Here is a 27,481-nt window from a genome sequence, read left to right as displayed (position 1 = left end):
TAAAAGGAGCTGGGCAGCCAGTTCCCTTATGTTCCTTCAAAAACTGCAGCTAAATTAGGGCAGCTAATGCAGCACAGTTCACTGGACAATATCAGCACGCTCATTCATATGCATAAATGCAGATTTTTGTGTTTTCATGAGTGGTACCCTTTCCAAGGTCTGACTTTCAAAGTTTACATTTTTCTTTTTTAAATTCAGTTGTTCTTGTCACTGAAGATCAATTCACATGCAGAATGGCAGTTAGAAACTCACTCTTTATTATACTGAACAAGGTCAAATTTTAAAAAACTTCAAGCTGTATTCCAATACAAATCACTGAAATACCCCTATTCTTCACTCTCATATCCAAAGCATATTCACTGTTGGAAAAAGAAGTCGTCTCAGACAATGTTCAGTAATCCACTGGATTTAATACTTTTTTTTTCCAAACTGCATCCAAAACCAGAGAACGACAACACAAACTCAAGTTATGTTCAGTGTTTTTCTTTGTCCAAAAGACTGTTCTGAATATTTATTTCAGAATGGCTACATTAAGCCAAAGCAAGAGAGCATTTTCAAGTAATGCATGTATCATTTCTTCAAAAGGAAAAAAATCCAACCCAATACTTTGAAACTGAATACAGTCACAGACATGAACAGTTAGAGTTTCAACATACATCCTCTACTAATAACAAACAGTTTCAAAGAAAATGTGCACTTTATACACAATTAAAATGGAAATAAAACAGTAATAAAAACAGATCCATCACTTTGCATTTTTGGAATGAACTTAGTGTTGGGATTGAAATACTCTACACACTTTGCTTGCTAAGAGAATTACTTAGTGGTTTGGACAAAAGCTCACAGGACTGACCTGAGACGGTAACTTTATGCAGGTAATGGTTTAGATCATGAATTAGGAAAGGGCTCATATAAACAACAGGTGAAGCAGCTGTTGTGAACTGATTGCAAACAGGTTTTATGCCATTAACAAGAAATGGCTGCACTGATGCAGTTTGCATAGAGAGCAACAGGGGGAAAGAATTTTAGCTTCTTGCCGTTCAGTTGATGAAAGGGAGTTCTGAAACCACCACAAGGGGTTAAGGGCAACACAACCCTTTTGGGAAGCTGAAAAGAACAACTGAGATGCAGCGCTCAGGATAATGAGTGGAATGTAGCCATGAATCTGTGTTTATCTCCAGGCTCCAAACGTCTTTCCCTAGTACTTTCTGACAACATGTTTTTCACCCAACTTCTCCATTACATGCAGCTCTTTGCTGGCAAAGCCTCTCTGCCCATCCTCAGGCAGCACACTTCTCTTTAGACTCCTGTTTAACTGGAGAAACACTATTAATAAACTTTCTCACCCCGCACAGCTAGTCCCATCTCACCAGCTAGCCATCCCTGCCTGAAACTCCACTTCAGCTTTTAGAAGTGGGTATATACTTACTGAGTTTATCATCTAAAAGACATCACCCGGAAACTTCTCTGCGTTAAATTCAGAGGTTACTCCTCTTCCAGCACAGAGCCCAGGATGTTCTGTTAAACAAAAAGCCAGAAAACAAGTTTTCTTCCAAACCTTTCTGCTGGCAGCAAACTGGGGAAGCTCTTGCTGACGTTCTGTGGAGGGTTGCACTGGCTCTGGGCACACTTACATCTCTCTAAGGCAGAGCTGAGAGATAGCTGGGAGAGATATCTATGCCTGGACACTCCGACTGTCTGGTGTCCCAGAGCAAAAACAGACGGAGAACAATTCAGCAAAATATCTATTTTCAGCAAGTGCTTGGGTAGATGATAACTGCAAGCACACGCCTGTTTATCCTTAGTTTATATTTAACATAAAGCCTATGCTTAGCTGTTCTGCAGACAGGAATGGAGTACAGGTTTACACGTTCTCTGTGTAGCTTTACTTCTCAGTCCTGCTCCTGGTCAGACTGTAACAAGGGCACTACAGACTGAGGTAGCCTTGAAACAGAACAGTCCCCTTCCCATTGGAAGCAGGCCCCCAAAATAAATTAAATACACAAAAAAACTAACAGAAGAGGAAACAGAGCAAGGCCCTGAACACTTTATAAATAATAGCAAAAAGCATACACATTTACCAGCATCCCTCAGATATTAATGCTCATCCTTGCCAAAAAGACACCGCCAGAGGCGATGAATACCGCATTCCCCTTTTTTCTAATTATAAATTCAAGTTTAATGCCAAAACCACAGAATGCCAAATCTGACTGGTCTCTCAAGCAGAAATCTAAATTATACATATTGCTCTGTCTGAACTAAGTTCCTTGGACATAATGGAAGGAAGAGGGGTCTGGAATAAGGCATTATCATTCATATTCGGAATGGGCTTTGTAACAGAACTTGTGCAGACAGCTTGTGTGTACAGAGTTGTGGGGGAAGGAAGGTTATTTCTTCAATGTAATGCATCGAGAAACAAAATTAACATGACTCCATCTAATCAGATTACTCTGGAAAATACAAAAATCTTACCCAAAAGGTATTGTAACAACGTGATGCCCTTGGGGAGTGGGGTGTTATGTAACAAGAGACCTCAGAAACATCTTTCCGTAGATATCACATAAATATGTGGAATTACTGAATACAGTAGTTTCTACTTACTTTAACTGAATGTTTTACAAAAGTTTGAAGTCTCTCTTCCCTCCTGTTGAATAAAGCTTGCAGGGAGGTCTGACCCCACTCTGCATTATGGCTGGCAGGCTTGCTCTGAACAAGTACTATAACACACACGCATTTTTTCCCCCATTTTCCATAGGACAAAAAATGTAGCACATAATAGCTATAGTTTGACACTTCCGTTTTGTAAGTAGCACATCATTTTTGTAAAAGATACAGTCAAGAGCACCATTAGCAGATGTTTTCCAAATCTTTCTCTGCCCTGCTATGAAGATACTGGCACCCATGGGCTGCCTGGATAACTGGAGACTCTGTGCTGTGTGCATGTTCAAGGCACTTCTGAAATGCAGCATAGAAAGTTTTTACATTTAAAACAAACAAAAAACAACAACAAACCTGCGGACCACAGTAATAAAACTAGCAAAATGCTAACAACTACCTACTGTTTTCTCCTTATTAATATAAAAATGTGTAACTTCAGATATCCAGTGTACAAATACAAAAATTGTGCATAATAAATGTACTATAATACTGTACATACAGCATAAACCGTTCAATGAGAATGATTTAAATATACCTATTTGTCTCCTGGCTTGGAAGGCAGAAGAATAAAGTTCTATAATCCTAGAATATGCATATAAACACTTTCTTAGAGCTTGAATCACTAGCCAACGGTATCCCTGAAAATAAGCAGAACCAAATATTTACTTAATGGAAGCCATTATTCAAGGGGTTGCTGGTTATGATAAACTAGGAGAAAAAAACAATATATAAACACGGCCAACGTTAAATCCAGACACAGTTCTTTCCGTCTCCTGATTTGCTACTGGCACTGCTTTTGTTTGAGCCTGCTTTGGACTTCTTCTCTCTGGAGCTGCTGGGATTGTTTTGGTTGTTGTAAGCCTGGATCGCAAGGTCCAGGCGTTCCTGAGCCACTTTAATTTCCCTCTGCAGATTTTCCAGGTCAGCAGGAATGTTTTCTTCATTGCTTCCATACTGCTGTTCCTGAGCTATGTTGGCTTTGTTCTGTTTGTAGGCCATTTTGGCATTGGACAGTTCAGTATATTGGATCTGATCTGGCTTGACTGCAATGTTATAGCCAGGAGGAGCAGATGGTGTATTCCAAGTAAAAGGGTAGTTATAAGTACCAGAATCTTCCAGCTCTTTTCTCTTGTTGTTTAATGTGTCCCGGATTGTGCCAAATCCTAAATGGAGCATCTCCCAGACATTCAAAAGTAAACACATACAGCTCACCCCATACATTATTAGCAGGAAAATGGTCTTTTCAGTTGGCCTTGAAATGAAGCAATCTATCTTATGCGGGCACGGCTTTCTGCTACACACAAATATGGGGCTGACCTCAAAACCATACAAAAGATACTGACCCACAAGAAATCCAATTTCAAACGTAGTCCTTGCCAGAAGCTGTAGCACGTAAATTCTCATTAGTCCATCTTCACGAATTCGTCGCCTGCCATCATGTTTAGCTTTGGCAGGGGCTGGCTGCTCTTTGTTCTCCCGTTCACTTTCCAGCTCTATTTCTGGGTACATCATTGGGTCTTCCTCGTGGTCATCTTCAGCTTCCTCTAAGCCACGGTGTTGTTTCCAGCGCGTTGAGAAGCTTTTACTTCTGATTCTTCTGTCAGCTTCGCTGTGTTCCACCATCCGGGCAATTTTGTGAATTGCGTAGCCTAAATACATCACAGATGGAGTGGCTACAAGAATGATCTGAAACACCCAAAATCTCACATGTGAAAGAGGAGCAAAAGCATCGTAACAAACATTCTCACAGCCAGGCTGCTCTGTGTTGCACACAAACTTGCTTTGTTCATCATAATAAATGGATTCTCCTCCCACAGCAGTTAGGACAATCCGAAATACAATCAACACTGTCAGCCAGATTTTGCCAACAAAGGTTGAGTGATTGTGGATCTCCTCTAACAGACGGGTCAGAAAACTCCAACTCATGGTGGTCAAATAATTTTATCTAAAAAGAAACAAACAAACAAAATCCCCAGATGTTTGAGTTTATCGGCTTAAGCCTAAATGCCACAAATATTCGGTTAAGAGAATTAGACTAGAATTTTACAACCAAACACACAACTTTTGTTTGTGCTATCACCTGCTACCGGGAAACTCCAGCTGCCAGGATTTGCTTGAAGATCCTGTGTCTCCTCTGCAGGCTTTTGAGAAGTCCACTATACATATACATAAATAAATAAAAAAAAAAAAAGAGTTATCTGCCATTTCACAAACAAAACTTGCATTCAAAGCTATTTCCAAGCAGAAGAGAAAGACACAGCTGCTCTGTATTTCAAATGTTAAAAATAACATTTACACTTCAGGCTGAAATCTCCTAAATATAGTGGAACAAAAGCTCAGCTCCTGTGAAATTTTATGGGCACCACTGGCTATGTCCCACCACTGAAATTAGGATTTGTTTTAACTGCGTGAAGGCATCCAAGAGCTGTTGAAGTCTGAGCTGGCAATGTTGGCCTCCACCATAGACAGTGGAAACAGTTCTATCTATGGAGCAATGCCAGCTGCTGCAAGGCAGAAACGAATTGCCCAGCCAAAGCCTGAGAGGCACGCAACTGCTATTATCTTTGTTCTAAGGACAGGACAACCTTATATAGATTGTGACCTGACCAATGCTGTCCTGCAGGTCTAAGCCAGAGACAGCGTGTGACCCAAGTGACATCTCACTTCTAACCTTATGGTCAAAGTGCTCATTCTGTGTATTTTGGCTCAATCCCTCAGGGAGGCCAACAGTCTCCCTTTAAGGCACAGAAGACCTTAGTATATGTATCTCGTAGTGCCACTGGGAGAGTGGAAGGAAAATCTAGTTAAAGATACCTATTAGATAGCAACCAATATAAGTTTGTCATTTTAACAGTAAAACAAACAAACAAACAAAAACACACAAAAACACACTATCAGTGGAAACTCAGAGCTGGGACACTGCAAAGTATTATAATGAACAAAAACCTAGCAACACTACGGGCCTACCTGGTGCTTTAAGTAGTAAACCTGGTAAAACGTTAAGGATAGAAAGAAACATTTGACATTGCTGTAGCACAGGCGATATCTTTCAGTCCTCTGATGATGTTAAAGATGTAATAGTAATAGAAATTTTCAAGTCAGAAAAAAATGAGGAACACTTGGTCAAAGGTTCAGGATCTTGCTAGGAGGAAGCAGGGCAAAAAGTAGTATTGAGACCCTGGACTTCAGGAGAGCAGATTTTGTCTTCTTCGGGGATTTAACTGGAAGAATTCCATGGGTTAGCACCCTGGAAGGAAGGGGGGTCAGTATTCGAGTATCACTTCTTCCAAGCTCAAGATCAGTGCATCCCTATGAGCAAGCAAAGGGGCCAGGAGACCTGCATGGGTATGCAGGGAGCTCCTGGTGAAGCTCAAACAGAAGAAGGAAGTTTACAGCATGTGAAAAAAGGGACAGACCACTTGGGAGGAATATAGGGACACTGCCAGAGTATGCAGGGATGTGACAAGGAAGGCCAAGTCCCAGCTGGAATTAAATCTGGCAAGGGATGTCAAGGACAACAAGAAGGGCTTCTTTAAATACATCAGTAGAAAAAGGAAGATGGGAAAATGTCGGCCCACTGCTGAATGGGGCGGGTGCCCTGGTGACAAATGATACGAAGAAGGCAGAGTTGCTGAATGCCTTTTTTCTTCAGTCTTTACTGCTACAATCAGCCCTCAGGAATCTCAGATGCTGGAGACAAAAGAGGAAGTCCAGAGAAAGGGGGACTTTCCCTTGGCCGAAGAAGATCAATCCCTATTGTTATTGCTAGACCACTCTCCATCATCTCTGAAAGGTTGTGGAGAACAGGAGAGGTACCTGAGGACTGGAAGAGAGCCAATATGACACCAGTCTTCAAAAAGGGCAAGAAAGAGGACCCAGGCCACTACAGGCCAGTCAGCCCCACCTCCATCCCTGGAAAGGCGATTCAATAGCTCATCCTGGAGGTCATCTCCAAATCTGTGGAGTATAAGAAAGTGATCAGAAATAGTCAGCATGGATTCACCAAGGGGAAGTCATGTTTGACCAGCTTGATATTCTTCTATGATGAGATGACTGGTTGGGTAGATGAGGGGAGAGCAGTGGATGTGGTCTGCCTTGACTTCAGCAAGGCTTTTGACACTGTCTCCCATAACATCCTCATAGACAAGCTCAGAAAGTGCAGCCTAGATGAGTGGACAGTGAGGTGGATTGGCAATTGGCTGGATGGCAGAGCTCAGAGGGTTGTGATCAGTGGTACAGATTCTAGTTGGAGGCCTGTAGCTAGCGGTGTCCCCCTGCAGTCAGTACTGGGCCCAGTGTTCAACTTACTCATCAATGACTTGGACAATGGAACGGAGTGCACCCTCAGCAAGTTTGCTGATGACACACAGCTGGGAGGAGTGGCTGAAACCCCAGAGGGCTGTGTTGCCATTCAGAGGGACCTTGACAGGCTGCAGGGTTGGGCCGTGAGGAACCTCATGAAGTTCAAAAAGGGCAAGCGCAGTATCCTGCACCTATGGAGGAAAAACCCCAAGCACCAGTACAGGCTGGGGGCTGACCTGCTGGAGAGCAGCTCTGCAGGGAGGGACCTGGTGGTTCTGGTGGACAGCCAGCTGACTGGGAGGCAGCAATGTGCCCTTGTGGCCAAGAAGGCCAACGGGATGCTGGGCTGCATTCAGAAGAGTGTTGCCAGCAGCTCATGGGAGGTGTTCCTTCCTCTCTGCTCAGCCCTGCTGAGGCAACATGTGGAGTATTGTGCCTAGTTCTGGGCTCCCCAGTAGCAGAAGGACATTAGAACTACTGAGTGAGTTCAAAAAGGGCTATGGAGATAATGAGAGGAATGGAGCATCTGTTGTACAGGGACAGGCTGAGAGAACTGGGCCTGTTTAGCCTGAAAAAGAGAAGACTGAGGGGAGACCTCATCAATGTGTATAAATATCTGAGGGGAGGGTGTCGAGAGGATGGAGCCAGTCTCTTTTCTGTTGTGCCCAGTGACAGGACAAGAGGCAACGGGCACAAACTGAAGCACAGGAGGTTCTGGCTCAGTAAAAGGGGGCACTTTACAGTGAGGGTGACAGAGCACTGGGACAGGTTGCCCAGAGAGGTTGTGGAGTCTCCTTCTCTGGAGGTATTCCAAACCCACCTGGATGCCATCCTGCGCAATGTGCTCTAGGTGATCCTGCTTGTCAGGGGGGCTGGACTAGATGATCTTCAGAGGTCCCTTCCAACCCCAGCCGTTCTGTGATTCTGTGAAAGGTCCTAAAACCAGAACTGGATAAATCTCTGGTATTTCTAATCTTAAAATTTATTTGGTCTCAAAGCAGAGAAATTTGAGGAGACTGGAAGAAAACTAAGATTTACATCTATTCAACTTCTTTCACACAACTACAGAGTTGTTCACAGGCAATGTAACGAAATTTGAAGGGATGCAATCAATGCAGAATAAAATCTTTAACTGAAAAGGCAACAGCATGGGCATGATGTGGTTGGGCTCTGCAGAACATTTGATTTATTACTTCATAACAATGAGAAAAAAAGATAGCATGATAGAGTATTAAAAAAAGCACACGTTAAGAGAATTAAAGTTACAGATCTTGAATAATGATTCCCACATTAGAACAAAGATCAATCACTCTTAATTACAGCAAGTCCTACAAAGACTTGAAACAGGTCTGGCAACCAGTCTGCTTTTTCCCCTGAACAGAAAATGGCTGCTGACAAAATCCACAAACAGCCCAGAAGTTTGCAGACTGATAAATAAAGATAAGAATATCGGTGATGCAAAAAAACGCATTGTTTGAGAGGCTGAGTCCACCGAAACAACAAAAAAAATGCTTTAGCCAAGCTTAATGCAAGGACATAGAGCTAAGCAGAAGAACAAGTGAGAGAGCAGTTACTCTGGACAGCAGTTAATAGGAAAGGGAGTCAGGGTCCTAATGGGCAAGGGTGTCAACGAGTACTGGCAACAGAACAAAAGTGATTAATGCAATCCTTGGTAGTGTAACATGCAAACAGGAGCAAGAAGGGTGACCTTACCTCCTTATTAGCGAGACAGCATACAATGTCCGTGCCTGCATCCTTCAACAGTTGCTTAAACGTCAGAAAGTGAATGTAGCAGTCTCAAAGCCATCCGAAGAATGGGGAGGATGCCTGAAAGTGAAAGATTTAGAGAGTTCAATTTGTTAAGCTGGGAAACATGGGAAGAAAGGGATGGATTACTGGTGATTCACTTAACCTAGTGTCCATCAGTTGAGCATGCAATCAACCTAAGGCTTATAATCGACGCTCTTCTTAGTAGGCAACTATACTACCACTATGCCATAGACAGAACTGGCTGAAAAAAAAAAAAAAAAGGAAAAAAAAAAAAAGCATTTTAATGGGCAAAAGAGACCAGAGGGGTCCAAGCCCAAGCTTCAGGCTCTGACCCCTTGTCTCAGAAAGCTCCCTGACTTCAGCGTTCTACGTTACAGCAAGATGTGAGAGGCTGCTTCAGACCCCTGTGCTTGGCATTTTCCAGTGGCTCTTTTAGATTAGGACTCAACATGGGTAGCAGAGGCTGGAGATACTGTGTGCTTGAGGACACTCCCATATGCTGAACAGAGAGCTCAAGCAACACCTGTGTCCAAACCCAGGGAACAGAGTTAAGAGCCACAACACTCCCATTCGCACCGAGATGCTTTATCAATCCAGGCACCAAACAAGAACATACAATGGCACGTGCACGCTGCTAGCTGATGTGTTTTAACTTAGCAATGAGGAAAAAAAAAAGTTTAAAAAGGGGTTAATTTTCACTCACTGACAATGTTAGGGCCAAATTCTTTTCTATAAGGAAGCTACTGAGTAAACTCAAAAACAAACACTGTTGCCAGTTTTAATTTGGACTAACGTCAGGAACCAGCCTTTAACTTTTCAGGTGGCAGTGTTCATTCCTGGATGGCTGCTAGCAGAGAAGATTTAAATTAGAGCAGTATCCATATGAGAGAGGAATCTGAATCTTGAGCTTTAGATGAGCTGCTACCTTGGGATGGCACCATGTTTTTCAAGGTACACGTCAGCCTTTTCAAGGTGTGTGTTCTACCTGAGGACGGCATCACAAATGCACACAGACACTAACAACGCAGACATTTACATTTCGATTAACCACAGCTTTCAAGTGAGGAAGCCATATCAGCTATATATTTACTAACCAAGATTTCTGTTGATTAGAGAGCTCTTACTGCTACAATTTGAAGTTGCTGAACAGCTCTGTTTCTCTTTGATAGCAAGTGCCATTTATTCTAAAATTAGTTTCAGTCCAGAGCAGCGCTGCTGATACAAATATGGGAAAATCCACCAGCTGGCAAAGAATGTTTGGCACCTTCTTTGTCTTTTAGGAAACCTTTAGGCTCAAGAGAAACAACCTGGCATTAACCCGCTGTTCTACTGAGGTGCTCGGCCCATCCTAATGGGAAGTAACTGGAAAAAAAGTTATAAACAGGATTAGGCACTTAAAATTCTTGAGTTTCATGAGATCAGCCAAGGCTAGAGAACACATATTTCTGCCTCTACAACATGTGTACTGCAGGACCAGATATACTGCAGTAACCTTCACCTAATGTACACTTAGTGTCTCCTAGATTTGTTGTTCTGGCAACATTTAACTCAATAATTTTCCATTGTTTGAAGCAAAAGTCTATGGACACTGACACACATCTGAAAAAGGCAAAATGTCAGCAATTTCAGCTAATTTAAGTCATGCCAGAAAGTGCATTTGAGAGAGACTTTCATTCCTTGTATTTGTCATAAGCTCATCCCAGCACTTAGAGCAGAGGCAGCTCCTTGGAGCAGACAGGACGCGGGATGCAAGCAGCACGATGCTATCTCTGACAGCGAGCTGGCTCCTGTGAATTAAAGTTCTGTGCACCAGCTCCCTGCAGATACTGACATCCAGACAGGGAAAAGAAAAAAGAAAAAAAAAAAAAGGAAGAAGAAGAAGAATTTGGAGCAGGTACATGGAAAAAAAAAAATCATTTTCAAGTTAACAGTTTCACTGCAGGAAACCTCCGAGCTGATTTACCACATCCCTGTTGTTCAAACACTGACACAAGCACTGAACAGCCCCTTGCGTGGAGCTTCTCCTGTCCAACCCGTGTGTGCTTCTGAATGTGTTTAAACACGGGATTAATTTCACCTTGTTCCAGCTTTCCAGTCTAGCTGTAATAGCCTCCCTGCGGTCAGGGAAGAAAACACGCCTCTGAATGGCAGATTACTCAGCTACCTTAAAATCCTGTCTCCAGGTGAGGTGACCGAGATGCAGCAGGGACAGGAGGAGTGGAGGCAGCTTGGCCCAGAGCAGCTCCTGGGAAACGCTCCCTGCGATGCCTCCGTGCCCTGTGACATACGGCACCTACAGCTCGGTGCGCCGTGCGACAGCCAGGCTTGAAGAACAGGCTGTCGAATCCCAAAAGCCTTCCATAACCCAAACCCCTTCCGAATCCAAAATGCCTTCATGATGTCCGACACCAGGCTCGGGCTGGGCAGAAAGAAGCTACACCCAGCTTTGGCCACGGCTGGCGGGCTGCTGCCAGGGCACACAGGCAAATCCTGCGAGACCCTCCCCCGACCACAGACAACCCCAGTAGGGGCTTCAGCTCCCAGCTTGGCTTCCCCTGCACGTACCTGAGGCACGGCACAGCCCCGCGCTCCTTCTTGCCCCGAGATCCAGCTCCTGGGGGAGAGCAGGAGCCGAAGCTCTCAATGCCACCGACCCTCAGCACGACACCGGCACCTCGCTTAAACAGCAGGCATAGGAGAAAGCCTCTGAAGCCAAAAGATGATCATAACCGGGAATGTTTTTATAAGAGCATTTTTTTTTTTTCTTAAAACATATCCTACCGTGTCATCCTAATTAAATTTGATTAATTTATTGCTGAAATATTTGTTTTGTTTTGTTTTTAAGCAGTGTAAAAAGATGTGTGCTGATCAGAAAAAAAAAAATCAAGAATAAATGCATGGCAATTCTGTTGATAATCAAAAGAGGTTTCATGCTGCATGAAAGTGAAATTAGGCCCAGAGGCTAATTAAAATAGGATTTGAATTAGGATGAATGAATAATTAGCATTATTCATTCAAATCTCATTTACATTGAAATGTAAGAAATTGCATGATTTACAATTTTTGAGGAAGCACAGCATTTTTGCATTTTTTTTTTTTTTTTAAACCTGGAAAATGAGTCAGAACTCACTATTAAGAAGGGAGAAAGCCTCGGCCATACCCAGCACCGGCAGAGTATGAGCCCACCACGCACCTAGGCTGGCAGCATGCTCCCAGCAGCTCCAGCACCCGTCCTCCCCGGGGGCACAAGGGGAAGGACCAGGGGATCCTCCTGTGTGACAGAGCCCAGGCAGCTCCTCGCTTCCCTCACTCGCGAAGGAGGCATGCTCAGTCACCATTATTCCAGTCATCATTATTACCTTTATTCCTGTGTTTTAAAGAAGTGCTTGCAGCACCGTGTAGCTGAAAAACGGTATGAAAACAACTGTACTGATTTTTATTTTTATTTTTAAATCTGTATTATGTAACATTTTGGAGTTAAAAGCCTGGTACTTTTCGGACAAAACACAATGAATGCTTTCCTGAGTAACTGGAAGTACCCAGTCGTCTCGTAAGCCTCATGGTGGCAAAGCAGAGAGAGCAGTTCTGAAAAAGCCACAGCATCAATGTCAATTTGGGAACAGCTTCTGAGCAGCGCCTTGAAATCCCAGGCACATTAACAAGGTTCTGCTGATCCCCAGACCAACCCCCCCGAGCCTAAAAACCCCTTCGTCGAACGATCAGACCGCAGATTCTGTGCGGAATATAAACAGCATACTGAAATGTGGGTAGGAGGTAGAGATATAATAAGATTCTTGTGCTGTCAGAAAAATAAAGATGTCAAATACGTACCTTTTTGAAAATCAACACACATATATCCACCCAAGCATTCAGCTTAAAGATAAAGTGGAATGTGCAGCTAAGACATGAACCTCCAGTAGCCTCAGAGTGCCCTCTAGGTAGTGCTAACATGGAAAGCCAAGTGACAATTTTAGCAACACTCCCCCGCAGTGACACAATTCAAACAAAATTGTTGCATGTTCTGTGCTGGCCAGAACGAGCATTTACTTCACCTACAGCAACCAGGACGCGGCGTTTCCAGGGCAGACACCTCGGAGTACACGAGATCCCTTCCGAAGAGCAGCGCCCATCGGGGCAGCTCCAGCACAAGGACAGGACAAGCTGCAAGCCCCACTCAGGTACACTGGGGACTGGAAACCTTCATCAAAAACAGAGGCTGAGCTGTCGAGTCTCTGTCACGTCGAGGGATTTTTGGAGTCCTGCTTTTGGGTCCCTGTCAGCCTGTGTCCTTTTATACAGGCTCAGCACCCAGTGCCCTTCAAACCAGCAGGGAAGAGGTGGCTCAGCTGCAGAGTGGTACAGCAAGCTCCCAACTTGGGCATTTCTGTAGCAGCTCGGGACAGAGCTGTCAGACGTGCAATAAATTTAAGGAAGTTGAGCTTCAGATCCATCCTACTGACTCAAGACACCAAGAAACTTCAGAAGCAAGCCCCAGGTGACGCTGGCGCTCTGATGTGAAATATAATAATGGAGAAAATAAAGGGGTCAGCAGATTACACAACGAGACTCGGCATATTTGACAGTCTTTGCAAGGAAACACTCGATCCTCAGGGCAGTAAGGCACAGCCTCAGACCAAACCTGGGCTATAGCAGCATGGTACTGGGCTGAGGCTTGTATGCCAGTAAGCCTTCTCCCTTCACACAGTTCGCACGGATGAAGAACTGCTGCTGGAGCTCACACAGCCACCGGGCTCACTCTGCTCAAGCTCTCCACAGCTCTCTCTTTAGTCTGAACACCTCTTGAGTCTCACACACTTCAAAGCATTTCTCTGCAATGTAATCTAAGCTCGTGAAGCCCAGGTGACTTTGAACAGCTCCTATACGAGCTGGCCTTGTGTAGCACTGGCAGAGGCCCACCACCATTTACTGACTCGGGCTGTGCCCTGCACTGGGCCCCAGCATTGTTGTGCTTGCTCTTCTCTGCACAGGAGTTGGGAATGTACACCAGCTCCTTCCCTGTGTCAGACACTGAACACAAGGCATTACAGGGTTTTGAAAGGGCAATTTCTTTTTGAGAAAAGATTGAATCTGGACCTCGAGCCATATGAGAGGAAACAGCCAAGCCTGGTGTTTCAAGGCCAAGTGTTTAACCAAAACCTGACCCAGAGCAGGCTGTCTGCACACAGCACAGCCAGGGACTGCTACACTCACCCTTGTAACATCCAAGGTCAGCAGTGTGTCCTCAGGAACGACTGTTCCTACCAACACAAATGACTAACCAAATTGCTGAGTTGGGCCATGATGGATTCAGGACTACTAAATACTCCTGGCTGAGCTGTTGGCTCCCTTTATTCCACACGAAATGGATTCTGCAGGCTTTTCTGAGAGATGATCAGAGATACTCAGCACTCATCTTCCAGATACCAAGAAGTTCTCGCCAGGAGCTGCTCCCAACTAGATATCCTTTCGATGAGATAACACGTGCTCCTTGGCTCAGGACACGAAGTGCTACCACTTGATGAAATGCTTCAGAGCTAAGCATGCCAAACGCCCAACGAGTCCAACGCTGTGACAGCTTCATTTTAAGCAACAGAAGCACCCACTCACCTCAGTCATTCATTTATACTTCGACAACCTCTGGTTTTCCTTGTGCCAATACGCATTACCCTAAAAAGTTACAGTATTCTGCCAACTTGCAGTTGAAACTACCAATTCTATCTGCTGTTTTCAGCCTACTACCTCAACAGAACTCCAGGGCAGGCTCCCGAGCAATGGCTATAGACTCAGACACATCCTATGCTCCAAGGATGCATTTTTGGGGAGTTGCCTTTCACAGGCTCATCGAGTCTGTGGTGGGGACCTCTAGAGATGCCCAGCAAAACATGCTGCTCAAAGTGGCAGTGATCAGAGCGGGCAGTCAGGACCACATCCAGTCGGGCTTTGAATACCTCCGAGGATGGATAATCCACAAGCTCCCTGAGCAGCTGGCTCCGACATTTGCCCACACTCACAGAAAAACGTTGTTCTTCCTCTAAGTGGAATTTCCTGCATTTCAATCTGTGTCCATCACCTGCAGTCCCTGCACTAGGTGTCACTGAGAAGAGGCTGGGACCACAGCAGTAAAGCTGTTTTTCCTCTAAGAATGAATGTAACAGAGAGGAAAGGTTATACAGAGACTTGAAATACACAGGAAAGTGATATTGGGTCATAAAACCTTTTCCATCCACAGCGCAGGCTGAATGCCCATATAAGCTTGGGTGTGCAGTCACCCACAACACGCCATGTGCAGTGCTATATAAACAATACCTAACAGTACAGTATTTTTAACATTTAGTAGCCCATCACACCTGTGTCCTCAGCAGTTATTTTAGCATAAACAGCTATGGGCAGTGAAAGGGTAAAGATGGAAAGGCAATACAATGGGGCATAGCACAAAAGCCAGGTACCAAGTGACAAACAGCACTCCAAAGTGACAGCAGGCTTGGGTTACTGTACACACCTGCTGACTAATCCTACAGGTTCAGCACACTTCAGGACATTAAGCTCCTTTCAGAGGGAAAAACAGCATCTTCCGACAGGCCCAGCACCACTGCTTGGGACTGCACTGGAGGCAAACAAGTGAAGAGCAGACCCCAGGTGAACCACAACAGTTTGCACGCTCAGGATGCAAATCGGAGCACAATGCCCTACCTGAAACAGCCCTGCAAGATGGACACATGCTGCTGCAGAGCAGCCACCTTTGTACGTGCCCAGGCGTGTGAGCACTTACAGGGTCCCTCTGCCTCCCTCGCAGCGAGGTCTGAGGTTGGCCATCTTCACCCGCACACCATTTCAGGCAGGCATGAGAGATATTTCCCCATCGTGACGTGATCAGTGACTCAAATAACCACAAAACCCCTCTAACCACTCCTAATTCCACTGCAGCCAACAGCACCACAGCTTTTCCCCACCAGGCTCCTCTTACACGCTCAGAGGGATGAGTGTCAAAAGAAAATGACACACGCGAGGCAGCTGACCCAAATATCACTCTCACAGCCATTTTGGGGGAAAAAAAGAAAAAAAGAAAAAAGAAAAAAGAGAGAAGCCAAAAGAGAGCAATTCTGTCTGCTCCTGTAAGTCAGAGGCTCTCAGCTGGAGACAATGGAATGGGTATGAACACCTAATTCACCCAGCACCGTATTATGACAGGAAAAAGGAACTCTGCTAGTGCTTGCTTCATAAGGAAGCCTCAAAAACTGGCGTGAATGACACACAAATACAACAGACACCCTGTGCCATGACACTGTCTGCCACAACGCCCCTGATCAGTCACTCTGCAACATTTAAGAATGGCCGCGGTTTCACTGTGACCCAGATTCCAAGACGACTGCTCTTTCCCAGCTCTGTCAGCTGGTCTAGCAAGAGATGCCACCTCTCCCTACAACGGCATCACTCAAATCCATGTAATTGTTTCCTCAATGGCAGCTTTGTGACTTGACTGTACAGAAAAGGATGTTCTGAAGGCAAAAGAGGAGCCTGCAATGGAACGTGTATTCCAAATCCTTACCAGAGACCGCTTCACAAGATGTCCCGCACTTAAATTAGCTCTGCTAAACCTGGTCAGGACTTCCCACCTGTTCAGACAGGCAGGACAGCTTTCCAGACCTCTGTGTCTTCACACGACTGTGAGGCTCCTCAGACAGAAAGCACTAACCTCAGGAAGATGGAAGCTGTCAGCAGCCAGCTAAGCCAGGAGGCCGCCTTCTCGCCGTCGGTTACTGCAAGTTACTGGCACACCGCAGCTATGCACAAGGGTCATGCTGACCGACAGCCAAGGACAGAGAACCCCAGACCTCCAAAAGCACTTTCAGTATGACCAGGTATCCAGCCTGCACGTGGCTGGGTGCAGTACAGATCACACAGATGCTCCTTCCAGAGTGCCACGCGAAGAGGAAGCTCTGCGCTAGAACAAGGTAACGGCAGAAACACAAGCTTGTCAGGCAAACTGTTTCTTCTGTCATATACTGCCTGCTGCGGCAACTTCCTAAACTGCAGAAATAATTGAGAAGTTTGTTTCACTTAATCTGTTTTCAGTACAATTTGTTTTGAGGAAAAGGAGTGCGGTGAATCCGAGCAGATTGCTGAACTGTAATTAAAATTTTACTCCGGCTTGAGTTCAATGGGAGTTTGAACAGCTTTATTTCGCCAAAGATAAAAAATACAGAATATTAATGTGGATAGAAACTTACTACGTGAAATTTTTTGTTGGAAATTATTTCCTAGAGTGAAATAAGAAGCCGCAAATTGTCATTTTCCCTGAAAGACCTGAATACGTTTACAGACCCCTTGGGAAGGAAGCTGAAGCATGGATTGTGCCCTCCACGCTGCTCCTCACACAACCACCACAGCAGCCATGAGCTGCCAAAACACACATACCAACTTTATTTTTTTTGCCTTCCTGAAAACAGCCACAAATAACTTTAATTTATGAAGAACTAGAAGCCCTTTTCCCGCTGTGCTTCATGGAAGAGGATGCACTAAACCAAGCACAAAGCAGCAGACAGTTCATTTCATGTCAACTGCCTGCTTTACCCCACCATACACTGCACCAGGCTCCTTATTAACAAGGATCATTAAAAGTGGCAGCACCTGCGATGCACATTAGCCTCCCCAATGCAGGGAAACTGCTTAAATCAGGCACGTGACCTGGAGATGTAGCGGCATACTGAAAAGCTTGGCACTTGAGTTCAGACAAACCACGGTCCCTGCTGCTCTCTGGTACTGCTGGAGACGGAGAAAAGCACCTTGACTACTGCCAGAACCGCCCAACAATGCAGAACTTCCCCCAGCTTCTTATTTCTGAGCTTTCAGGATTCCAGGCAGGTGGTCACTTCTTAACCTAACCTTGTTAGTCGCCGAATGAGCTTCCTGCCTGTGTTGTACATGTTCTGAGCTCTGCCTGGGAGACAGCACACAGCTGCCATTTAGCAAGGCTACAGAGCCACCGAGACCCAATGTTCAGCTTCACCTCCACACCAGGTGGGCAGCAGCAGCAGCAGGACTGCAGCACGCTGGCCAGGTTAGCGGTTTGGCCTTAGAAGACCTTGCTTAGACAGTTACCTGTAACAGCAAAGGGTTATGAAAATTATTTTTGTTTTCTTTTATAGCTAAAGAGAAACAGAAAGCAGACCATATCAGAACAGACCCTCTACCAACACAGCCTCCTTTCAGCCATCGGCTGGAGGCCTCTGCAGTCTTTGGACAACCATTTTACTCCCAAGTCTGGCTAAGGCTTCACCATCAGTTCGCTTACAATTAATTTCCCAGTGACATTACAAGAATAAAATACTCACGGGAATATACAAGCTTGTGAAAATACTGGATGCTGTGGAGGTAAATGCAGGCACGGGAATATACAAGCTTGTGAAAATACTGGATGCTGTGGAGGTAAATGCAGGCACAGCCTCATATACTTAAGGATGTGTCACAAACTACTCCTGTGATTGCTTTACCAGTGTGCTGACCGCTGGCAGGCACAAGCGGCCCAACCACGCTCTCGCAGAGGGGCAAGCTTGCCTTGGGAAACATCCTCACCACAAAGGACGCTCCAGCAGCTCGAGCTGCATCACTTCTCACTCCCTCGGAGAAACAGGGGATCAGCTGCCAAGCGAGGTAATTCCAAGCAAGGAACTGCCAATGATTTGGTGGATTCCCTTCCTAAGGTACCTGCCCCACGCTGCTGCCATCTGGCTCACCCATGATGACCGCAGCTTCTGTCCCACCACTGCTGGAGCCACAGGCAACCTGGGCGTCCCTCGAGGGGAGCCTCCCTGCAGGAAGCCACCAGCAGGAGCAGGCTCGCTTCTTCGTGCTGCTAACAGAGGGACAGTGGCTCACAGGAAAAGTGAAACGCCTTCTTCGCATTTCTACTCACGGTACAAAAACCAGACCCATCTGTTCCTCTGGGGACTCTGGCAAACTGGCTGACACTGAAATGGCTGGGAAAAAAAAAAGAGGTCACAAAACAAAGAGCCAAAGCGAGGAGCAGCGGGTTGCCAGCCCTGGGTGGCGTTCACCAAAGAGGAAACCTGCAAGCCAGCTACAGCCTTCCTAAAACTGCCTTGGTACCTGGGGACAGCAGGGAGGTGAGCGTGATGCCACTTGTGTAAGACAAAGAAACCCTGGTGACTTGTAGGCCTCCAAACCCAGCACTCTTCCAGGAAAAATAGACAATATTTAAAATGCAGACAAGAATTAGCAGACTACTGATGTATCTGTACAAATATGATACACCAGAAAAAAAAAGAAAATCATTGAAACTTCTGTAATGGGACTCCCAGCCTCGCAGAAGGCAGCGCAGACCACTTCAATTTTCAAAACTTGTGGCTTCCTCAAAGGCTTCTCACAAGGAATCCACAATGCCAAACCGGAACAGGGACTGTCCCCGCAGGGATAAACAACTGGGCAAGAGATAACAAACAAGGGTGGGAGTAAACAGTCACTTCCAGCAAGGGAGGGAGTCACAGCAGTTTTTCTGGGACCAGGCAATTATCTGAGTCAACGGGACAGTAGGAGGGTGGGCAGCGACCACGTACGCTGATGGTAATACCCCAGGCAAGGAAGTCAAGCAGCTGTGAAGAATAGCAGAAAAATATTATGGCTGTAAGTAACCTGGTAGTAAAGTGGTAGATGAAATTGCATGTAGATAAAGTGAGGCATACACCAGTAAGTAATAAAATCCCATTTCCCACTAAAAAGGATGAGCCCTGAGTTGACCTCAGCGCAAAGAGAGAGATGCTGAGGCTGACAGGCTGCTCCAGAAAAGCTCCAGCGCTGCTCAGCACGTCCCAGGAAGCAACCAGCACTTGACCAGTATTGGAGACGGAAGGCAGGGAGCTCAGAGCATGCTGCTGCGGCTCCATGAGCACTGGTGGCTCCCCACATCCCGGACACAGCATCACCCACGCCGTCCCCACCACAGAAACAAGAGAGCAGAAGCAAACAGCTTCAGAGAAGGACAAAACCCACCACAGGCACACGCTGGCTGATGTAGGAAGATCAGTAGGGGAAAAAAAAAAAAAAAAAAGGTTAAAGGGGCAAAAGGGTAGGGAGCTGCAAAGAACGGAGTAGCCTGGAGGTGGAATGCAGTCGATTACTCACTGCTCCTTCAAACCCAAAGAAAGGGACAGTTGTTCACGCAGTGGGTGAGTCTCCAAGCACAAAGCAGTCAAAATGCTGCGAGGGGTTTCAAAGATGCTTCTGTTGGGCTTTCGTCTCAGCCCCCACCGCGGGCCGGTGCCACACCAGGACGCGAGGCCAGGCGGCCACCCCGGCGCGGCTGTTCCTGTGCAGCCGCGATTTGTTTCTGCCAGCAGCTCCGCAAGGCAGCACTCCAGGGAATCAGGCCTTCCAGACATCCAGATCAATAAGGGCTTGGCTACAGGCTGCAAAAAGCACAAGAGCAGGCTGAGGAATACAAATCAAGCTGGATCCTGCTGGAGAGGTGCAGATTCCAAGTGCAGTGGGAGTGAAGACTTCAAGCAAGCCAGGGACTTCGGAAGATCACTGCCATATGGCTGCACGGGACGTCGATGTGTACATCCTCCCGAGCGCTTCAATTTTGGGTTTTGAAATATCCTGGGAATCCGTCTCTAACATGAAAATATTCCTCCTTTTAAAAATAGTTCAGCTATGCATTTGAAAGCCAAAGGAACTCTTGTACACGACTGACTGCTTTATTTAAAATTGAGGCATTTGTTAATCACCTAAAAAAACATATTTAGTGGGAGAATCATTTTTTTTTTCTATTTTTAAGTACAATCAGGAGTAAATGTTGCATCCATGACAGCATAACAGCAAGACACGCATTTTTCATACATAATTTTGTCTTTTACACCATTTAGGATCACCCTACCATCTGTACCAGCCCGGTGTGCACAAGCCACCCACCCCAAACCCCCGACCTGCACAGCACCACCCTTGTAACATAACAGCAAGGCTCCCAGAGCACCCAGGGAGCCAGAAACTCCCCCTCAAGGTAACAGGGGAAGCATCCCCATGCACAAGAAATACATGTACAATCCCCCTTCCAGGCTCGACTAGCCTGTCCAGCCCCGGGATGTCACCGCAGGACCCAACACACCTTTATGCCCCAAGAACTGCCCGACATGCCGCACACCACCTACTTCAGAAGCACACCGTAGCTATCCTTGGTTTGAAAACCACAAATCACCTTTCACATTCCTTCGTTAGTTCAGCTCAATCGGAAAAAAAAAAAAAAAGTGGAACCATGAGGTTGCGTCGCGGTGCTTTTTGGGGAGGGCTTCTGGGATTTTTAGGAGAGAGGAAGCAGCGTGCACAGCCACCTGCAAGGCAAATCCAACAATCCTCAGAGGCACATTAATGGCTGAGAGGAACACGGTAAAAGGTACTCAAAGGAAAATCATGAAATACTATTGTCATCCACCTCTCTGGCACCGCTGAACGCTGTATTTGTACTTGAGGAGCACAGCAGGCAAAATGTGCCCATCACCTAGAAAAAACGCCTCCTCTCCATACCTCAACAGCATCAGGGTCAGGTATATGCAATCCTGGCTGTCCTCTGACAGACGTGTAACTAAAAAGGTGGAACTAACATCCGTAAGAGCGGAAAGCTGGTATCGTGTCCTTATTTAGGCAAAAAGCTGGCTGGCTCCAACGATTTTCATCTAAGAAAGCTAATAGGGAGAAACCCCTCGCTCCTCTGCAAAGCACAAATCCCAGTTCAGCGAGACATTTAAGCACATGCCTAATTTAAAGCTTGAAAGAGATCCTCCTAATAACCGGGCTGCTTGCATATTTACTGCTAGGCACAGGCTTAAGTACCTGGATGATCTGGAAATACCCCATAGCCCCCGGAAAACAGACTAAACCAGCTCTGTTTCTAAATTAATCACAGGGATCCAAACAGAACGGCTAATATTAAACCGGCGGGGGGCTGTGTGCGCGCACACATCTGTTCAAGTTTAGGCATATAAAACATTTTTCAGTCCAATGACTCCATAGGAAAATGCCTCGTACATCAGCTCATCTGACTCAAATTTTCCATCGCATTTCCCTTGATACACTTTTGCTCATAAATACACTATTTTTCCAAATATAGCTTTTTATTTGTAGAGTAAGAATGCCCTGTATCTCGTGTTATTATAACCCCTGGGTTCTTTCTTGAAATGTAATCATTAAGAAATTATTATGGAGGTATGGAACGAAGCTACCTACATTTGCAGAAGGAAAAATGCTTTTTTTTTTTTTTTTTCCTGCACTATTTGCCATTCTCAGTACTGCCTTCAGAAGCGCGTTACCCAGAAAATACTTGGTAGCACCCTACCTGCCCTGCCACACGTAGCCGTAGACCAATTTAGCTCAAAATGACGGACTAAGGTGCACTATATTTCAGAGAAACCCAAGTTTTTAAAAATCCCAACCAGATCTTCCAGACAGTCCACAATTCGGATTGACCTGTGTTACTACCCACACAGCGATAAGGATTTGTGTTTATTGTAGGAGTAGCACAGAAAAGGAAATCCAACAATGCAGCCTTCCCTTCCAAGAAGGGATTTGATGATAAACTCATTTTTGTGGCTTCTAGTAGAAAGTGAACAGTCAATCAAAAAAGATGATAAACACTGGGGAGCGAACAGATTGTTTAGGTGTTTAAAGAGTAATTCTTTCCAGAAGCAGAATTTAAACATCGAGCAATGTAAGTAAGTAAAATGTAAGTAATGTAAGTAAAATAGTAAGTAAAATCTGAATTCCTATCATTCTACCATTGTTAGCCACAGCTTCAGTCAGAAGCGAACGCAGCACAAGTACGAGGTGCTGCAATTCCAGCCCCACTGCCCACAGGAAGCCCAGTGAGCAAATGGGATGGCCGATAATTAGTTGGGGTCCTGCAATAATTAGGTGGGGTCCTGCACTGCACCTCCACCACTGCACAAAGTGCAGCCAACAGGGCTGGTCCCCAGAAGGGGATGTGGCCGTGGAGCAGGGACCTGCTGTCAGCAGCACACCCATAACACGGGGACCTGTAGCTGCTGTCCCTGCATCCTCACGCAGGCCAGCAGCAGTAAAGCCAGAGCGAGCATAAGGGGAAAAATATAAGAAGTGGGAAGCATTTATGAAATGTTTCTCACTGGAGTAACTCCTGTTATCTAGGAGACACTCCAAAGGTGTTTGCTGGATGAAAAGCAAAACCTGGAAGCAGCATGGGAAGAAAGGATCACCTTCAGCAGAGACATCATCCCTCCTCACAGAGCCCGTCGAGCTGTGGGGAACAAAGGGGCCCATTATCCGCCCAACTTTTTACTCCAACTGTTTAATGATCGTTACCATTGTCTGAGTCTGCGTCACCATTCAGAGGGTCCGTCTGAGCAATCAGGCTAAAGCACAAACAAGAGACCTGTTGTAATTCGCGTTGGTTGCCTACATGCGAGAAAAAGGCTGGTGAAAATCCAAAGCGGTATCAGAAAAACAGCCACCAAATCGCCTCCCTCCCACTGGCACAGCGCAGACAGCAAGTCTGTAATCTCCCTGCTCGTCCCAGCCTCAAAAGGAGCAGCAGAGGATGGCTCATCACCCGTCACTGTCTATAGCGTGGTACTTTGGACAGGCTGCTGCGAAGGAAGAGCTGTGGCATTAAACCCCTCGTGCTGGTGGAAGAAGGAACCACGAGCTCCCCAGCCCTGGTGGCCACGCTCGGCTCCCACGCAGGAGGGAGGCACAGCCCGGCCGCAACGCTTCCCAGCGGGGAAAATCGGGGCACGAGTGCCCTGCGCTGCCTCACAGCAGGTGAGCGAAACCACGATGAGTTGGTGAAGCCAATGGGAGAACCCAGCTTCTGTCAAAGCTGTTGTAAGAGGACAAAGCACAGCATTAACGGGAACTACAGCTGTACAGCTACAGAGGACGGGGCACCGTGCACCTGTGGCTGCGTACAAGTGACCACTGGGGCAATACTGGTGAACGGATTCAAGAACATTCACCAAAAGTCAGGGGATGAGCACAATCTGCCTGGGTTTCTCCCTTCCCATCTTCCACAGACCCCGTTTTGCTTTTAGAAGGAGCTGAGGGGTCACCACACCGTAACACGTCCTTACCCCCAGCGGGGCTGCTCAGTGAAAGCTGCGCAGGGTGCACTGAGGCTCCTGAGCAGCAGGACCCGACCCACGCATGTCCCAGGCGCTCGGTCCGTAACGCAGCCACCAAAAGAGCCACTGTCAGGAGAAAATTACTCCTGATAAAGTTTCTACGCTACTTTGTTGGTCTTAAGTGTCTGAATTACACCCGCAGACAATTCCAGGCACCACAAGAAATGTTCTGGATCTCACCCTTGGCTTGCTCTGGACGGTAAAAAAAAAAAAAAAAAGAAAAAGAAAAAAGGCTGTTTTAGGGGAATTTTGGGGACTTGGAGGAGTTGCTGGCAGTCAACACATTACTAAGTGAACAACTCTGTACATTAAAAACTCATCGCAAACTTTCCACCACCAAGTAGATTTTAGTTTAAGATTTTTGCCCTTGAATCTTGTCCTTGTCAGATATAAAACTATGCAAAGCCAGAAAAATCCTTTTAATATTTCACCTATGCAGCACAATTCCCAAATTAATTATCTTTTTAAACCACAGAAAATTCTTTAGAAAAAAAGTGTCTAAAATTAAAACCATGGAGCACGCACTAAAATCTTTCCTGGATTCTTAAATTGGTCTGAACTTGCCCAGAGCCTTGCTGTGCCTATGTTAGTCTGAAGCCCATTCTGCTGCTCCAGCTGTTTTCCCCACAAACACAGTTACCAGATTTTTTCTTTCAGCCTTCCCTTTGTTGAGCAGTGGACAAGACCCGCTGGCAGCCTTCATGTCAGATGGTTCCTGACCCCTTCTGGGCTCTTCTCTAACTCGGTCCAAGTGAGCCACAGCGCTCTCAATCTACGACCCTAATTTTTCAGTTATTTACCGATATTTGCATCACCTGCATGTTATCTGTGATGACTGGGATGTTTTCTTCCAAGCAACAAACAAGAATATTCACTTATGAAGGGCTAAGAATGGGTACTGACGGAATCCATCTAGAAAATGGGCAGAAAAGGACAATTCCTCATTTGTAATCATGCATTCAGACCTGTAAGTCGATTCAAACTCACACACCACTCAGTGCTGCTGCATCAATTTAAAAAACACTTAGTTACATTGCTTTTTTTAAATAGAAATGTTTTCTATTACCGATAATCCAAAGTCTGCTCCATCACTGATAACAAAAACTTGCAATTTTAGTCTTAAGTCCTGAAGTCCTAAAGGTAGGCACTTTGGAAGGGGTACAGCCAGTCATTACATTTTTTAATGACTTTTCACATTTTGAACTGAATTGAAACTCGATAAAGCCAGTCTTAAAAGCAAACACAATGCCGAGAGAAGGCAGGCGATAAAGACAAGTACCACAACGAATACTAACTGCACAGGTCTTTGACAGTTGGAAAAAAAAAAAAAAAAAGAGAGATGGTCTCATAAAATAGGTTTCATCTTAAATATAAGCCTTCAAACGTACGTCAAAGCATAACAAAATACTTTCCTTGTTCTGGTTTGCCCCATCCTTTTGCCAGTTCAATTCAGAAACATTACTCTGGGCACTGTTTTCCGAGGGGAAAAGACACTGCAGAAGGGTGATTCTCCTCCGAGGAACCACAGAAATATTCCCAAGCCTGACACCAAGCTCAACACGAGTGACCGGCAGCACGCAGCCACGGTGCCCAGCCCCACCGCGCATCAGCTCAGCCCCAGCGCTGCTCCGCGCCCGGCGCTTCCCTTACCGCGGCTGTGTCACAGCTGCAGGCATGGCAAAAAGCCGGCGGCCGCAGGAGGGTCGGAGCCTGCTCTCAGATCCTGGCTGCCAACACTTTACTCAGCGAGGCACCGCGTTCAAACTACGGGAACGCCGGGGCCATCCGCTAGGTACCAGCTTGGCCGCTGACCAGCGAGCAGAGGACGGCCGGCGAGCAGCCTGCGCATCCGTCAGATGCAGAAAATATGCAAGAGTTATCCCACCCACGGTCACGCCCTCGGGATCTGCCTCAGTCACGAGCGCGACAGCAGAGGGAACGCAAACGCTGTCCTCATGCTCCCTCGGAACCACAAACAACGAAGTGGATTTTAGGATTGCTGCAAACACAGATCCTTCAGCTCCATTCAGCTGTGTGGGAAGAACGAGGAACGGTATAATAAAGCTCAAGTTACCTCTGTATTTGTATATTAATTGTCTTTAAAAGAAAAGTCTTACTTATCTAGCTTCATATATCAGAGCAGAGCTTTCTTGTTCCCCCAGGAAAGCATACGGATAACTTCAGTGCATTCTTCAGAAGAATCCAAACCAAGGAGAAGGGCACCTTTTATTTTCCTAGCCACAACTCTTGACAACAATGTCGTTTTTTCTCATTTGCAATGAGCTCAACAAAGGTGGGTTTGGGTAACTGCACTGACAGCAGGCTTGCTGAACGTCACTGAGAAACAGCTTTCTAACAGAAAAGGAACAGGAATTTTTTCTACCAATTATCCCTGGCTTACAGAGTGCAGAAAGCATGGAAATGAGACACGGAAATATCAAGAACAATTGCCTATAAAACACAAGTGTTTTGTTTTCTCTCTTATTGGTAAGGGCTAACTAAACATCCAGTAAAAGAGCTGAATCCAGTGCTACCAATTGTTGCTCAAGAATCCATATTGGACGTACATGCCCTAATTAAATCTATACACAGTCTCCTGTTTGCAATCAATTGGATAGTGGAACAAAATTAGCACTTCCCTAGGAAGCAAGGTCTCAACAGCCAGAAAGTCAGAATGGATTCCTCCCAGCACAAAGGGAACTGGATAAAAAAAAAAAAAAAAGTAAAATAAAATACTAAAAATAACCATACAGATGTGATCCTTGCAAAATTTTCAAACAACAGGTGAAAGGCCTAGCAGAGGCCAAAACTTTGATAACAACAGCATCGTTAGCTGATGCAGGGGCTGAATTTTTCTCTTGGCACCCTGCATTCAGACTGCCCAGGCAGAAACGCCAAGCAGCACCGCTGCACAAGTCTACCTTGAGACGGGGCTAAGCGTGGCGGCAGCGTTATAAGCGTCTACCTGGCCAAGGACTGCAGGGCACCGTGCATTTCGTAGCTTGTTCTGGAGACACAACAGCAGCCGTAACGGAGAACCCAGCGCTCGGCTCAGCCCAGACCCAGCCGTGGGTGGCACGGCCACCTCTGGGTGCTGTCAATGCCCGGGGTGCCACTGCTGGTGCCTCTTAAAGAATCAAAATACCTGTTCCTAGGGGCTGCCGCCTTCCATACGAGTTCTTACGGCACGAAACAGCCACATTTACCACCGAGGGCCGTGAAACCGCTTCAAAGTCCGCCTGCTACAGCACATCTCCAACACCAAACGCTGCGATGAGCTTCTCCATTCCTTCCCTGGGGAAAACCTCGCTCCCAGCCCCCGCCGCTAAAAGCCACCTCCGGGCAGGACCCAGCGCGGGGACAGCCGCGGGTCCCCCCCTCGGGGCACGAAGGGCGCCGGGGGCGCTGCGGGCGTGCAGCGAGGAGCCCCCCGACCCCTTCAGCCTCCCCTCAGCCCCCGGTCCCCTCTCAGCCCCCTCCCCGGTCTCCCCTCACTCACGCCGCCGCCGCCCGTCTCCGCTCCGGCTCATGGCCGCGGCGGTCCCGGCAGCCTCCCCCTCGCTCCGCCGCGGCGGGCTCGCCGAGCC

The 27,481-nt window shown here is 46.2% G+C and overlaps 1 protein-coding gene and 2 long non-coding RNA genes across 8 annotated transcripts; all 3 read right to left on the bottom strand.

Annotated features, from left to right (window-relative positions):
• Window positions 1-240: 240 nt before the first annotated feature.
• Window positions 241-27,481, bottom strand: GJC1 (gap junction protein gamma 1). Of its 6 annotated transcripts, none has more exons than XM_084496013.1 (5): window positions 27,394-27,481; window positions 8,674-8,787; window positions 7,781-7,896; window positions 4,739-4,814; window positions 241-4,603 (listed from the first exon to the last, which is right to left on the bottom strand). In XM_084496013.1, exon 5 carries the CDS (start codon window positions 4,582-4,584, stop codon window positions 3,403-3,405), a length of 1,182 nt encoding a protein of 393 aa, XP_084352139.1. In that variant the 5' UTR covers window positions 4,585-4,603; window positions 4,739-4,814; window positions 7,781-7,896; window positions 8,674-8,787; window positions 27,394-27,481; the 3' UTR covers window positions 241-3,402. The 6 variants fall into 6 exon arrangements, with proteins under 6 accessions (XP_084352139.1, XP_084352138.1, XP_084352135.1 ...); XM_084496012.1 differs by lacking the exon at window positions 27,394-27,481 and adding an exon at window positions 25,545-25,735; XM_084496009.1 differs by lacking the exon at window positions 7,781-7,896.
• LOC311423127 lies at window positions 18,853-21,826 on the bottom strand. Its single transcript, XR_014685583.1, has 3 exons — window positions 20,942-21,826; window positions 19,870-20,360; window positions 18,853-19,340 (listed from the first exon to the last, which is right to left on the bottom strand). It is a non-coding gene; the product is annotated as an uncharacterized lncRNA (long non-coding RNA).
• On the bottom strand, window positions 22,955-24,798 carry LOC311423126. The gene is made up of 3 exons (XR_014685582.1): window positions 24,710-24,798; window positions 23,844-24,086; window positions 22,955-23,169 (listed from the first exon to the last, which is right to left on the bottom strand). It is a non-coding gene; the product is annotated as an uncharacterized lncRNA (long non-coding RNA).

Source organism: Aythya ferina, assembly GCF_964211825.1.
Source record: "Aythya ferina genome assembly, chromosome: 23".
NCBI lineage: Eukaryota > Metazoa > Chordata > Aves > Anseriformes > Anatidae > Aythya > Aythya ferina.
The sequence above is the reverse complement of the archived record's forward strand: the minus strand, read 5'-3'. Positions and strand labels throughout refer to the sequence as shown.